This window comes from Fusarium keratoplasticum, chromosome 13, assembly GCF_025433545.1.
Source record: "Fusarium keratoplasticum isolate Fu6.1 chromosome 13, whole genome shotgun sequence".
NCBI lineage: Eukaryota > Fungi > Ascomycota > Sordariomycetes > Hypocreales > Nectriaceae > Fusarium > Fusarium keratoplasticum.
The window spans coordinates 1,021,437-1,037,285 of NC_070541.1; the positions used below are offsets into that span (position 1 = coordinate 1,021,437).

Genomic DNA, 15,849 nt, shown 5'->3' on the forward strand with positions numbered 1-15,849 from the left:
AAATTAATTTTTTTTTTTTATATTATATTCCTTTATTTTTCTAGAATTATTTAAAGATAAAAAAAAGAAATTTTAATAAGGTAATTAATATAACTAGTATTATATTAAAAATCCCTAATTACTACTATAACCTAGCTACTTAGCTATATTAACTACTATATTAGCTATAACTAAGGTAACTTCTTAGCTAATAAGCTTTAATTTTTATTTTTTTTCTTTTTATTATTTTTTTATAAAAACTAATTTTTCTTAGGTATTTATTTTTAACCTTTATCTCTATTTATATCTTAATTATCTATAAGTCTTATAATTATAAATTATTTTACTTATATCCCTAATAATTATAGCTTATATTAGCTAATAATTAATAATTAATTTTATATAAGAAATTCTTTAGCGCTTATATAATATAAATATACTAATAATTAAAATAAGTATTAGCTAATAATCAATAAAATAGCCCCTTATAATAATTATAATAAGCTAAAAATAAAAAAGAATATAAAATAAATATCTATAAATTAATTAATATTAATATTAATATATATATTTATAAATTTTATACTTTAGCGGCGAATTTATATTAAGATTATTTTCTTTAATAATTATTAAGTAATAGAGTTAGTAAGTATAGGTTTAGCCGCTATAGCTAATAATAAAGCTTCTTAACTTATAAAGCATAGTAATAGTTATTAATTATTAGCTTTATTATACTTAGCTTAAATTATTAATATAAAATAAAGGGGTTTTAAATTAATATTAAGACTATATAATAGCTAATAGAGTTTAAAAAAGAAATTTAAATTTTTATTTTCTTAAAATTATTTATAATAAAATACTTTATATATAACCTAGAACTCTAGCTTTTCTATTATTGAATATATTAGATTATAATTATATATAAGTAAATTAAGATATATCTTTATAATATTCTATATTATTTTAATATAAAAATAATTAAGAAGGTATAAAAATAAGTATTTAATTATAAAGTCTTTTAGAATTAATAAAAAGCTTATAATAATCTATTATTAAGGCCTAATAATATATTACTAATTATAAGATTAGGTCTACTAGGTATAAGGGGTATTTAATATAAGTTTATTATAGAATATAATATATCTCTATTAGATTATTAATATATAGGTATAGAGTTATAATAGATTTAAGAGTATCTTAAGATTAAATACTAGTAAGATCTAGATCTTAAGAATAGATATTATTTAGCTATTATAGCTAAAGAGGAAAAAAGTAATAATCTATAGAGGACTAGGGTATATTATTAAAGATTATTCTTATAAGGTCTAGGTAATAAGTTATTTAAGGTAATAAGAGGATTAGATCTTAATTAATTAAAGTCTTAAGATTATAGCTTATAGGCTAGACTTTAAATAGCTATTAATATATTTTAGAGAAAAGGTAATAATATCTAGAGCTAAGAGGTAAGGTATATTAATATAAAGAATAACTTTATAGCGCTAAATCTATAGCTTTATTAGCTTAATTCTATTCTTTACTTAAAGGAATTTAGCGAGAAAAAGGACTTTCTAAGAGACTTAATCTCTATAAAATATAAAGTTAATCTAAATAACCTAAATAAATTAAATAATACTTAACTATAGTTTATATATATCGCATTTAATTAGATAATTAACCGCGCTAAGGCTATTCTTATACCTAAAAATATCTCTTAAAATACTTTATTTAAGGTTAACTATAAGGAGCTTACTTAAGAGAAGAATAAGTTATTTTATTTCTAATTTAAGCCTAAGACTTAGAGGTAATATATACTTATAGTTAAATAATTACTTGTTTATATTATTTATTATATATCTTTTAAAAATAAAATAAATTAGTTATTATTTAAGCGAAGTAAAAGATAATAAAATATATATAATATAATAATAAAGTATATAAATAACTTAATAAATACTTAGAAAGATTATAATAATAACCTAGAGGCTCTTAAAGTTTCTAAGCTTCTTAATTTACTTAAAAATAATATTTTAAAACTTTATATATTTATTCTTAATTATTTTACTAAGGATATAGAATATAATAGTATTTTTATTAGTTTTTTAATTATTCTAAGTATTTATATAAATAATACTTAGGAAGGCTATATAAATTTTATCTTAAAGCTTTCTATAATTATAGTAATATCTTATCTCTATATTATTAAGTATATAATTAATTAGTAAGCTAAGGCTATTAAGTAAAAGATATAATAAGGCTAAAACTAAGAAGAGGTAAAAGAGAATAGCCTAAGTAACTTTATACTTATATCTAAGATAACTCGCTAGTTTATAGTTAAAGGAGAAGAGAGCTAAGAAATAATACTAATATAATTTATTATCTAACTCTAAAATTTTAATATAGCTATATATAATAATATAATATCTTAGGGGTTAATAAGCTAAGATAAGGAATATATTATCTTTAAGGGTATTTATCTTAGTATTCTTAATATATAGGCTATAATAAGAATAATAATCTACTAGCTAGAAGATATATTATATAAGGACTTATTATTTTATAGAGAGTTTTTTAATAAATATCTAGCTAAGCTTAGCTTACCTAAGATCCTATAGGGTAAGCTCTTAGATAATATTATTAATAAAATAATTAATTATTTATTTATTAATAAATTATTTTAATATAATAAAGGCATAAATAAAGGTTAAGTTACTTAAAAAATATTATAAGATAATAGCTTAAGGGCTATATAGGTTAAATTAATAGGTAATAATAATAATAGTATAAAGTTAAATATAAAGGTAGTATATTAATATAATCTCTAGGTAAAGAAAGCTTTAGAATTATTATTATTTCTAGTATAATTAAGTAATAGGTTTCCCCTAAGGGTATATAAGCTTCTTATAATTTAATACTATAATATAGCTAATAGAGGAATTTAAAATATTTTAATAGGCTAAGGGCTTATTATAATTATTATAGGTATATATAAAGGCTTCTTAATATCTAAAAGGCTTAAGACTATTTATTAATTCTTATTATAAGAAATTAATACTTTATTAATATACTTCTTATAACTTATTTTATTATTCTAAGAGGATATCTAGGCTAATATATAAGACTAATCTAGCTTTAATACTAATTTATAAGCTATAGAGGGTATACTAGAGAGTAATAGCCTATAAGATAATAAATAAACTAATAGCGCTATAGAGGCTAGCTAAGAATAAGCTAGCTAGGCTAGGGAGAGCAAATAAGATATTTAGAAGCTAAGACCTAGGGAGTATTAAATATTACTACGCTTAGTATATATTATCTAAAGGCTTAGTATTATAATATATAGGCAGAAGCTTAATATTAATAGCTAAAGGTATATATTAACTATAATTAAATAATAATACTTCTAGAATATATCTATAGCCTATATAAGACTATTATAAGAAGTAAACTTAGATAATAATAATAGTAATAGTAATAATAATAGGGATAATTTATATAATTTATAAGCTAATTATAAGTCTAAGATTATAGGCTTAATTTATAAATAACTAATAACTAAAAGAGCTTTTAAGACTAATAAGTACTAAATTAATTTTTAATATATTAGTAAAAAATAATATTAATTATTAAGATTTCTATTTATAATAAGAGAGTTTAGTAAGGTTTTTACGCTAAGCTATAAGTAAAAAAATATATCTATATATTATAAAGTACTTTAAGAATTATAATTAAAGAGATAAAAGCTATACTACTAGGTTAATATTAACCATAAACCTACTTATCTCTATAGAGAGTAAGCTATATTCTAGGGTATATAGCAGGAGGCACTTAAGGCAATTATAATAAATAAGAGCTTAATTATAGTAATAATAGGAATAAGTAATAAGAAAAATTTAGGTTTTATATTATTAATAATAAGCTACCTAGGCGGTATAACTATAGTTATAGTTTTATTAATATTACTATAGGGCGACTTAATAAAATATTATTAAAAGATAAAGATATTATATACTAAGTAGTATAATAATTAATCCCTAGGGGTAGTATTATTTATTTTTATTATATCTAAGTCTATAATAACTAAGTAGTTTTATAATTATATAAATAGGCTTTAAGTAATAATATAACTTAATAGGTATATATTTAATAAAGCTTATATTATCTTAGAGGGTATATAAGACTTTTAACTAAGGCTAAGAGAGCTTAGGCGGCTAGTACTAATAGGGGTATAAATAATATATTTAATAATAATATTACTACTAAGTAAAAAAAAAGAGTTTTTTAAGCTAATTAATATATAACTAGAGGATATAACTATAATTAGAATTAGTATAATATACTTAAATATTATATATAATATATAAATACTAATAGTAATAACCCCTAAAGAGGCTAGCGAGGTAATTATAATAAGGGTTTAAGAAATTCTAGATTAAAAACTTAAGAAATATCTATAGCTAGTAAAAATAATTATATATTATAATATAATTATAGTAATTAATACTCTTATAACTAAGCTAAATTATAATACTTATTATTAAGATATTAATACCTAAGATAATAAGATAAAAAGGTTATAAGCTTAAATAAATAAGATAAAATAAAAGTAATATAATAAAGGGTAAGTAATTATAGCTATTAATATACTTAGGTTAAGAATTAATATTTTAGATCTTTAAGTAATAATATATATAAAGATATTATTTAAGATAATAAATTATATATAGTAAAATAAATAAGCTAGGAGAGATAATAAGTAAAGTAAAGTAATAATAATATAAGTAATAATTAAGGGGTAAATAAAGAGATTAATAGGGTTTAGTAATTATAGGTCCGCGAAAGACTTTATTAGCAGGAGGGTATATAAATATATAGTCTTAGACTTAGAGATAGATAGGTATATTAATTAGAATAGCTATAAGAAAGGGGAGGAATAATATAATATATATTAGGACACTAGTGAGGAAGCTAAATTAGAAGATCTCGAGGTAAGTAAAGAGAATAAGGAGGTAAATATAAGGGAGTAGGAAATTAATATATAGCTAATTTAAAGCTAAGTAATAAATAGGGCTATAAGCGAAGTAAGAGAGGTTAAGCTATTTAAGGAGAGGCTCTAAGAGTAATTATTTAATAGCTATATATTTTACTATTAGCTAGATTTAATTAATAATAATATAGATTATATTATAATAGACTATAAGATAGTATAGACTAATAGGGGATTAAGGAGGAAGATTTTTAATATAAGACTTTAGATATAAAGTTATCTAAGGAGGGAAAGAGGAATAGAAGATTTTAGAGGCTATTATAAATACTTTCTTTCGGAAGAAATATATATTAAGTAAGAGAAAGATAAGATATAAAATAGCTAGTAGAGATCTTAGGTAAGGGGATATTAATATTAGGGTATTATAGTATTAATAATTACTTATATATATATATTATCGCTGGAGAAGGTAAAGAAGTTATTTTTTAGGCTTAGGTTTTAAAAGGAAAAGAGTAATTTAAAAAAAGAGAGAATTAAGTAATAAGAGGTATAGAGATAGATAGGGAGGTAAATTAGCTAGAGTAGGTTATAAGTATAGAATATATATAGGGTTTTTTTATATATAGTAAATACTAGGGAGTAGATATAAGTAAGTAGAATAAGGGAGTAATAGGACTAGGGTTAGGGCGATAGACTTATAAGATAAAAGAAATTAATATAGATATACTATAGGAGGAAATTATCTAAGAGGTATATAAAGGCGGTAAATATTAGTTTTATATAGCTATAGAGGCGGCGAGGTAAAGAGAGAAATAATATAATATAAATTAGGCGTAATTTAAAAAGGCGAGGATTACGCTAGATTTATATTATATTATTAATATAAGAGAATATTATAATAAGTAGGTAAAGAAATAAGTATTTTACTTATTACTAAATTATAATATTAATATATTAAAGAATTAAGTTATAAGGGCTTTAGAGGAGAATAGTTTATTTAATAAAGTAAAGGGGAGATTTCTAAGTTAATAATATAGCTAGAATAATAATAATAGCTATAATATTTTAGTTTAAAGCTAGTCTAATTAAAATTAGATATTAGAGCTAAGGTAAAGTATAATACGCAAAGAGCTATCTATAGGTAGGAAAGGTATATTAATATAGAAGATAATAATAAGGGCAAGGAAGTAAATAGTAAGGCATATAATAAGGATATAAATAAATAGTAGTTAAGTTAAGTAATATTAGGTAGGAGTATAAAAGAGAGAAGGAAAAGAAGATAAGGGGAGTAGATAGGTATAAGGTTAGGGTAATAAATATATAAGAGAAAAGAGAAAAAAAGAATTAGGTAGAATATATAAAATATAATAAAAAGATAAAAGGAATAAAAGGCCCCTACTTATGAATATATACTAGAAACGCAATGCATTTCCCCTTTCTAATTAATTACTATCTAGTATTTCTATCTTATATTTCCCCTTCTAGAAACGCATTATATTTCTCACAAAGCGCTAATAAAATTAAAAAACCTAAAATATAAAATATATTACATTTCTATCTTCTAACCCTTATTAAATTTAATAATTTTATTACTTAAGAACTTAATATTAATATTTATTATTTTCTATTATATTTATATACCTATTTTCTCTATATATAATATCTCCTTAGCTTCTACCTATTTATTCTATCTATCCTATCAGTCTAGTTATAATAACCCGCTTCTCTATTAATAAGAATAGAAATAACTAATAAGAATAATATAGCTATTTTACTCTATCCCTAGTAAAGCTATAAAAGCTTGAGAGGCTTAGTCTTTATTATAATCTGCCGGAAGTAGCTATTATATATACTAAGTATAGCTTTGCTCTTAGTCCTAAATATATATTAGAGTATCTAGGTAAGAAATATAATATTACTAGGTCTACTTAGTATAGTTTTAAGCCCCTTTTATCCTTATTAAATCTCCTAGATCTAGATACCTTAGCCCCTAGATCTAATAGATTATAACCTTACCTTTACCTTATAGTATATATAGCCTCCTCTTATAAATACTATAGTCTTTATTCTATTAGTAAGAAGGTTCTAGAGGATTATCTTAAGGCTAAATATTATAATAAGTTAGAGCTTATAATTAAAAAATAAACCTAATAATATTAGCTATAAAATTATATCTAATAAGGTATTTTATTTTAGAGCTAGATATTTAATAATATTAGAAGGTTATAGCTTATTAGCGCTAATAATTCCTTTAGTAATAGGTCTATACCTAATAATATCTTTTTATAGGCTAGTCCTAATCTTATTAAATAACTTACCTAAAAGCTATTTATAAAGGAATATACCTATCTAGAGAACTAATAGAGTAGCTATTAGAGACTACCTATAAGTAAGATATTAACCTCTTTTACTCTCTAGATTAATTAAATATAGTATACTAGCTAAAAAATAATACTTAAAGATATATATCATAATATTCTTATCTTACTCGCAGAGTTACCTAACTATAAGACTAGCTATCTTATGCCGCTAGGTATCCTAAGAGGGGAAGTAATTTATAGCCTAGCGCGAAATAAATAGAGATTAGTATTAATAGTAATAGCACTAGATCGCCTCCTTAACTAATACGGCGAGATAATCTAGGGAACTAATATCTACCTAAGAAGATAACTTCGCGGTAGGTTTCTAGATCACCTATATAAGGCGCTATTTAAGCTAATTACTAAGTTATCTTCTAAGAAGGTCTATTAGAAAGAATTAAAGTACTTTATTTACTTCTAGCTTTAATTATTCTATCTATTACTAATAATTATATAAGAAATTATAGGCTAGGGATTAAATAAATATTAATTTAGAGCTCTATATAAGCTTTAGGTAAATAATATCTAGAGGTCTAAGGGACTTATTAATATAAATACTAGTAATAATAAGGATAAAGGGCTAAATAGGGAAGAGGATAAAGATAAGAATAAGAGTAAAGATAAAGATAAAAATAAAAATAATAAGGATAAAAGAAATAATAAGGATAAGGGTAAGTAATAAGATAAAATAAAAGATAATAGCTAAAGGAGTATAATTATAAATTTAGGCGATTAATTTAATACTAAGATAACTTCTACTTAGTCTTTAGATAGCTAAGAGTACTACCCCTAAGACCTCATTACTAATATCTTATTATATTTTTATTACTTTATTATTACTAAAGACTTTAAGGGTAACGCCGCTAATTTAATAATACTAATTTACTTTAGTGCTATATACGGGTTATTAACCCCTAACGGTAAAAAATATCTCTAGCCTCACCGGTTTACTCCTATCCTAGCGAGACTTATATATTACTCCTAGCTAGTCTTTCTCGAGGTAATAGCCCTATATTTCTCGCGAAGTTATAATAATATTACGCATTAGCTATATTATAGGCTATTATAAAGACTTAATATAGAGCGATAAGAGTATATATACGATAGTATACTATTACTTATAGGAGAATTCTTAAGCCTCCTCTTATATAGTAATACTCTTCGGCGGTCTTAAGGGTTAACCTTTTACTTTTACTAAAGCGATAATAATAAGATACTCTCCTAGGATAATAACTAATAACTATTAATATTAAACTTCTACGGCCTAGCTCATAAGGTACTATATTTAGCTATAGTATCCTATTCTTATTTAATATATAACTAAGAGCCTATATATATTAATCTCTTATAGATCCGGGATAGGCTATTAATAATAATACTAGGCTACTCCTTTATATCTAACCCTACTAATAAGCTAATAAATACCTATCTTAAATTCTTCCTAAGGGCATATATCTCTCCTATTAATAGTCTACTTTAGGCATAGAGTAAAGACTAAAGTACCTAGGATATTAGAGCTACTTAGTCTTACTTAGAGATATATAATAATTTCCTAAGAGTACTTATAATACTTTATAATATTAATAGCGGCTAATATATATAAATCTTAGAGTTATTAATACTAGAGTATCTTAATATTTTATTAAGAGAGTAAGGGGTTTATATATAAGGTATAAAAATATTTTTAATTATTTAATATTATAAGGCTTAATTAATAATTAATAATAAGTTTTATATTATATATTTCTTTTCCTTATTTATCTCCTAGCTTATATTCTAATATCTTATTTATATATAACTAGTTATATTAATAATATTATATTAGTATTTTTAATAAGAGTTTATTAAAATACTTCTCTTCTCGCCGCTTTTATAAATAGGCCTAAAATTAATATCTTAGATTACCTTAATATTTACTAAAGAGCTTTAATAATATTATAATACCGCCTTAGGTATCTTATTAGGCATTAAGGTCTAATTATATTACTAAATCTTAATTACTATTATAGAATAATATATTTATACTACTATTATATACTTTAATAAATTTAATAATACTATTAAGATAGTAGTATATAAAGTAGCTTATATATAGTAGAATAGGCATAGGCCTATATAATAGTATATAACCTATAGTCTTAATAGTACTTACCTAGACTATCTTTAACCCGTATTACTCTAAGCATATAGCTGGGTTTTAATAAGCTAGTATGCCTTCTTATAGGAAGAAGGTAATAGAACTAGCTATATCTCTATAGGGTCTAAGCCTAGCAAATTAGATTATTTAGCCGCTAGTAATAATATTATATTATCTTAAAAGCGGCTATTTATATTAAATTATATAGAATTACCTTTAGGCTATAAATAACTATAATTAAGAACTAACTTATTATCTATAAGTAGTCCCATAGTAGCTAAAGTAGTATTATAATCTATTAGTAAAGACTTATTAGCTATTAGAGTTAATAAAGATAATATTTCGCCTACTTATAATAATATATTAAGCTCGCCGCCTAAGAGGTAGATAAATAAAGCTAAGCCCGCGTAAGATAATATACTACTAATAATTAGGCTATTTATTTACCTTATATAATTAAACTTAGTTATATGCCTCGACTATAAGATAGCTATCTTAGCTAGGCAAGTAAGGGCATATCTTCGCGATCCCCTTTATTACTAGCATTTTACACAGAAGCAACGCCGGGATATTAATAACTAGATTACCGAGATACTAGATATTATTAAGGATTTAGTTAACTTATAGCACTAGGTATTTCCACCCCTAGATATAGAGCTAATTCTATATATTAAACCGCTATAGCATGGGGGGCTAGGCTGTAATTCCTACTCTTCTATTCCTAATTATCGCATACCCTAAATTACCACGTACCCCTGCCTACCCCTCACGTATACCTCTTATCTCCGGTTTATTCCCCTATATCTATACCCCTCTAGAAACTTACCTTCCCCGTTTTTATTAGCAGCCTATATATATTACTTACGTATATAAATACATACTTTAGCTTTCTTATATTCTTAAGCCTCTCTCCTATCTACTATAGCTTTAGTCTAAAATTTATTTCTAATAGTCCCTATAAGCTATTACTATAGTAGAATATAACCCGCCTTTTACTATAAAACTTTAAGATTTCTTTTATTTTATACCCCGTGATATGCCTTATATATAAAGTTATCAGGTTAGTTAAAATTACCCTTTTAGGTTTCGTAGTTAATATACTAGCCTATTTTAGACTTAGTGCTTAAAACCTCTAGCTAACTAGAATTTAGCGGTTATATACTAACTTTATTTAATTTTCACGGTCACGTACTAGCTTAATTAGGATTTCGTGGTTAACTTAGGGGTAAGCGTATCTCATTAAGCTCTAGGAACTTTAAGACGGTCTAAGGCAATTATTATAATATTATATCTTAATTACTATGCCTGAAGTACTTAAGAAGCATAGGCGACCTCGAAAGTATAATATACTAGAGAAGAAAGTAAGGCAAGATATTATTATTAAACGCGCTTGATAATAGCTTTAAAGCTCGGTATATGGAGATATCTGATTTTAAGTCTATATCCCCTAACTAATAAAAGCTTTGCGGCCTCTATCCTCGCTATAGCATCATATAGAGTTAATAAGCTACCTTAATATCCTCGCAAATGCCGCTAGCTAGTTAGATTAAACTAAGACGCTACCTCTACTAGCTTTAAACTATATTATAAGTAATATTATTATAGCTAGAAATAGATCGCGTCTATAGCTAATAGAAGAGTCTATATTAATATAGCTGTATCTATAGAATCTATATAATACGCTAAAGCTATATAGAATAATTAAGACAGGCTTAAATTCGCCTAGCCTATTAGGAGATATAAGGCTAAGACTATATGTGATAGGACTATATGGTAACTAGTATTACTCTACCGGGGATAATAATATTTATAAAACTTTGGATTTAAGGCTATATAATGAGCGTGTTCTATATACTACATCGTGGCTCACGATCGTGAGTCGCGGCTCACGGTGAGTCGTGAGTCCTTTCGTGAGCCCGGGTTGGGCTCACGGTATGTACCGTGAGTCGTTGGTTTGGATTGGCTGTCTTTTGTGGAGGCACACGTGACCTGGGCGTTTGCCATAACAAGTATAAATTAATTTTACTCCTTATAAAATAAGGTAAAATAAATTAACTCTATTAAATTTAAATTTAATATATAGCACTATAAGTATAATATTACTACTAAATTATTTATAATTATAAGCAACATATATAGTCGCTGCATACTCCTACCAGGCTATCGCCTCTTTCCCTTTTAGGCCTCGACCTGGCCTTCCTAATTGGGTCTAGTCTATCCGACGAGCCGGAGCTCTCCCGGTCGGTTATTAAAGGCACGTGACCACCCTTGGGGCATTTGTACGGAGCCCACTTCAATAAAAATCGCTTCGCTAGCGTTTGACAATAGACTGCAGTTAGTAACTTCCCTAGCAAATTAGACAATGGGGGCGGATTTGCCCAGATCTTAAGATTGCCTTGTCACAAGCTAGCGTTCAGCTCGCTTAGAGTCTTCTATTACTATTGGTCAGCGTTAAGCCAGCTCAGCTTGGCACAGGACGCCTTTTCTGCTTGCGGTTGGCATGACAACTCTATTGTAAGCCACATTATTTCTTTTTTACCTCTCAGCTGGCTGCCACCAAAAACCCGAGTTCGGGACAGCTGGGCTTTTCTCCCACGTCTCAGGATTCAAATCTGCTCATCCTTCTAACTGACTCCTGGCTCAGACGGGCCATGACTACAGGAAAACCAATGTCATCCTTGATAGGATGGAGACGAACTGCAATACTTCTTACCGCCCTAATCGCAACCTTGACGAGCCTTCTTATTGTGGCACTACTCGTATCGCTCTACGTAATCAGCAATGATGGTGGGACACTCTCGGGAGAGACAGTTCTTTACCGCGGCAGCTGTGGTAAAACGTCACGAGCGAACCTGTGGATGCATCTTGCCATCAACATTATTGCGACGGGCATCCTCGGATCATCCAACTTCTTCATGCAAACCCTGGTTGCGCCGACACGACGCGAGGTAGACCGGGCTCATAGCTCCGGCGACTGGGTCGAAATCGGGGTCCAGTCCATCCGGAACTTCCGCTTCATATCTCGATGTAGAATTGCCTTTTGGCTTCTCTTCGCGCTCAGCTCCGTGCCGTTACACCTAATATTCAACGGCTGCGTAGTTGATTCGAAGGCTACCAACGGGTTCAAGGTGGTCATGGTCGCAGAGTCCTTCCTAGACGGTGATCCATTTACAGTCCCAGGCGTGATGGACTTGTGGAACAGCGAATATTTTGGGCCTCACAAGACAATGAACAAGACTATCACCGATATCTATCAGTCAGTCTCACAACCGGCCACTGGCAACTGGGAGCGGATGGCATTCCAGGATTGTATGCGCCGCTACAACGATCTATACGCCATAATGGCAGCTCACCGTCACGTCGTCATGGTGGTGAGCAACGATACCGAGACATCGAGCACTGGATGGACCCGTGACCAGGTCCTGAAAGACACCGCTAACTTTGACGATTCTGACTCAGTCAACACGCTGTGGTGGCAACAGTCATTCCAGCGCACTGGCAACGGAGTCATGACAAGTAACACTCAAAACACTGAAAACGAATACATTTCGGATCCTCGCGAAGATAACGGATTGTTTTTCTCTGCGGGCGCACTTGACCCAACCACTGGCAGGCTGACAATGAGTGAAGGCGCATATCACTATGAATTCCAAAACATGCAGGTCCAATACTGCCTGTCGGAAAAGTTTCAAGCCCCCTGTCGACTAAGCATCAACAACTCACTTCTTTTGGTCGTCTGTGTGATGTGTGGCTTCAAATGCTTTCTTTGTATTCTCACTCTGACGATTAGCATCTGGGGGCAGGAGCAGCCTCTGATAACACCAGGAGACGCCATTGCCTCTTTCATTGCGGTGCCTGGCAGTGAGACAAAGGGTCTGTGTACACTGAGTGCCCAGGACCTAGAGGAGAGCAAGCGGCAATCATCGAATGGATTGCGTAACATTTATGCGACCTCAGGGAGATCGCGGCGATGGCAGACGGCCTCACGCCGCAAAGCCGGCAACGCTATTCCGAGAAATATATGGACGCTATCATACCTTCTCATTGGTAGCTCTCTCATTCTCGGTGCGGCCATGTTCGTACTGGCTATTAGGGAACAGTCTATGTAAGTCCATTTTCGCTTGCATTTCCAATCTTGAAGCTAATGCCGTACTTCGCAGAGGTGCCTCCCGGTTTGCACACCACCCAGCGAACGTGGCCGTCATAGCCCCGGGACTGGAGACCAGGTCTTTCGCGGAACTAACCATGATCGCTAACACGCCCCAGCTCATCCTGTCAATATGCTATATGGCTTACAACGGGCTCTTGACCCGTATGCTGGCCGAGTTCGAATGGTCTCGTTACAGCGTCGCCTTCCAGTCCTTGCGCGTTACGCATCCCAGGGGTCAGCAACGCTCCACGTACCGGCTTCAGCTGCCCTATCGCTGGTCAATCCCGCTCCTTGCTGTCAGTGGCTTACTGCACTGGGTCTATTCAAACTGTTTTTACGTCAGCAACTACGAATGTGAGTGTTCCCATAGCCTAGAATATTTGAAGCTGGTTTTCTGACTGTTGTTAATCAGACCGTGATCCAGAATGGCCATATGGGGTCTGGAAGATCAACCGCGGACTCCAGTTTTCCACAGTCGCCATTTTCATTGGTCTTGCAACGTCAATATCGGTTGCTCTCAGCCCGGTGGTCGTGGCCATGTTTCGCCTGCCGGGAAACATGGTTCTAGGGGCTAGCAACTCAAAGGTTATCTCTGCTGCTTGCCACTGCATACCCATCATGTCTACAGATGCATCACCCAACTCATCAGTGGCGCCTGTAGAAGATACGGCCGCAGCTGGTCACGATGCCGACATATTGGAGAAAATGGCGACGAGGAAGTTGAAATGGGGACAGGTCTCATCTGAAAGGTCCGAAGGTGACATCGGTCATTTGGCGTTTGGCGTGGAGGAACAAGAGATTACGGAGCCAATTGAGGGAAAACCATATAGAGGATAACTGTAGATGAGGGCCTGGTCATACTATGCTCACCGTAGCATTAAACCAATTCAACCGGCTTGTTTTCGCATCTAGAGTTAGGTACTTTAAACCTGATGAATGACTTCACTTAGTTAAAGTGTCTAAGGATCATTGTATTTGTCACGACCATGACATATGCCAGGCGGGGAAGCCCGGCAGAAAAAGAAATAATAGCTAAGCAAGGGGAGCACCCTACCCTAGAGGGACCGACGGATAGAGGACCGATAGCGGTCTACTATGGTATGAGGCATAAAGTATGTTAGTTCGCCCCACACAACAGCAGGGGTCAAAGGGGTCACTTTCCCGGGTCGCGATGTAGCTTCTTGCAAAATTGGCTATGGTCTTCATCTAGAATCGAGTATGCATTCCATTAGCATCAATAACAGCCTGGCAACGGTCCTTCATTGATTCTAATAGCTCAATAAAGAAGCTATCATCAATTGCCTCCCAAGCTTCCTTCACTGCAGCCCTTAGCTGGTCATATAACTGCTGCTCTGGGAAATGCCTCTCTATATAATCCTTCATCTTATTCCATACGGTCTCGATTAGATTCAAGTCCGGTGAAAAAGGCGGCCATTCAATGATCCTGATACCTCGAGCCTCAAGCTCAGCGATAGTCTCTGCCGCGGCGTGGGCAGGAGCATTATCTTGCATAAAGATATGACCCTTATCCGGATGAAGACGATGCCATCCATATACAATAGGGATGATATGTTCTATATAGCTAGAAGCCCGTATCGAGCCCCAATCCTTTTCCCAAAAGACCCCGGGGCCCTTCCCTGAGAGCCCAGAAAAGCAGCCCCAGAACATCCACCCCTTCTTCCGTTGATGCCGATCAACGATGCAGGTTGGATCAAGCTCTTCGCCGGGCCTACGAGTGACCCAGGTTCGTGTGTGTCTTCCCCCTGTAACCCAGGTCTCATCAGACCATAAAATAGCCATCCAATCATCAAGAGTCCAGTCAACGCATCGCTCAGCGAAGGCAAGTCTTTTCTGCTGGGTAGCCTCTGTGATTGGGGGCTTCCGGCGAGCTACGTATCGTTGGAAGCCAGCCCGACGAAGGGCATTCTTCACAGCATAGACCGAGCAGTCCCAGCCTAGCTCCTGTGGAAGCCGCCAGTAAGCCATCCGCCTTCCTCTCCGAGAGGCACATACGAACTCGATTAATTCCTCTACTTGAGCTTGTGTAAGCAAGGGAGGCCGGCCAGAGGGGCGCCGAGGCGTTGCTTGGGTTGTAGCTGCGTGTTGGACTTGCCGAAGCGTAAGGCGAAGATGCGTAGCTATTTGTTGATAGGTCCAACCGGCTGATCGAAGCGTTCGAATCGATATACGGGTATCGCGGCTTGTATTGCTTGCGCGGTTTGAAGGCTGCGGCGAGGGG

At 31.2% G+C, this 15,849-nt stretch overlaps 1 protein-coding gene across 1 annotated transcript; it reads left to right on the forward strand.

The window, feature by feature from the left end:
• Positions 1 to 11,960: 11,960 nt before the first annotated feature.
• NCS57_01465900 (uncharacterized protein) lies at positions 11,961 to 14,447 on the forward strand (the record flags this gene model as incomplete). Its single annotated transcript, XM_053064255.1, has 4 exons — positions 11,961 to 11,974; positions 12,030 to 13,565; positions 13,621 to 13,964; positions 14,023 to 14,447. 4 exons carry the CDS (start codon positions 11,961 to 11,963, stop codon positions 14,445 to 14,447), a joined length of 2,319 nt encoding a protein of 772 aa, XP_052906538.1.
• Positions 14,448 to 15,849: the final 1,402 nt, after the last annotated feature.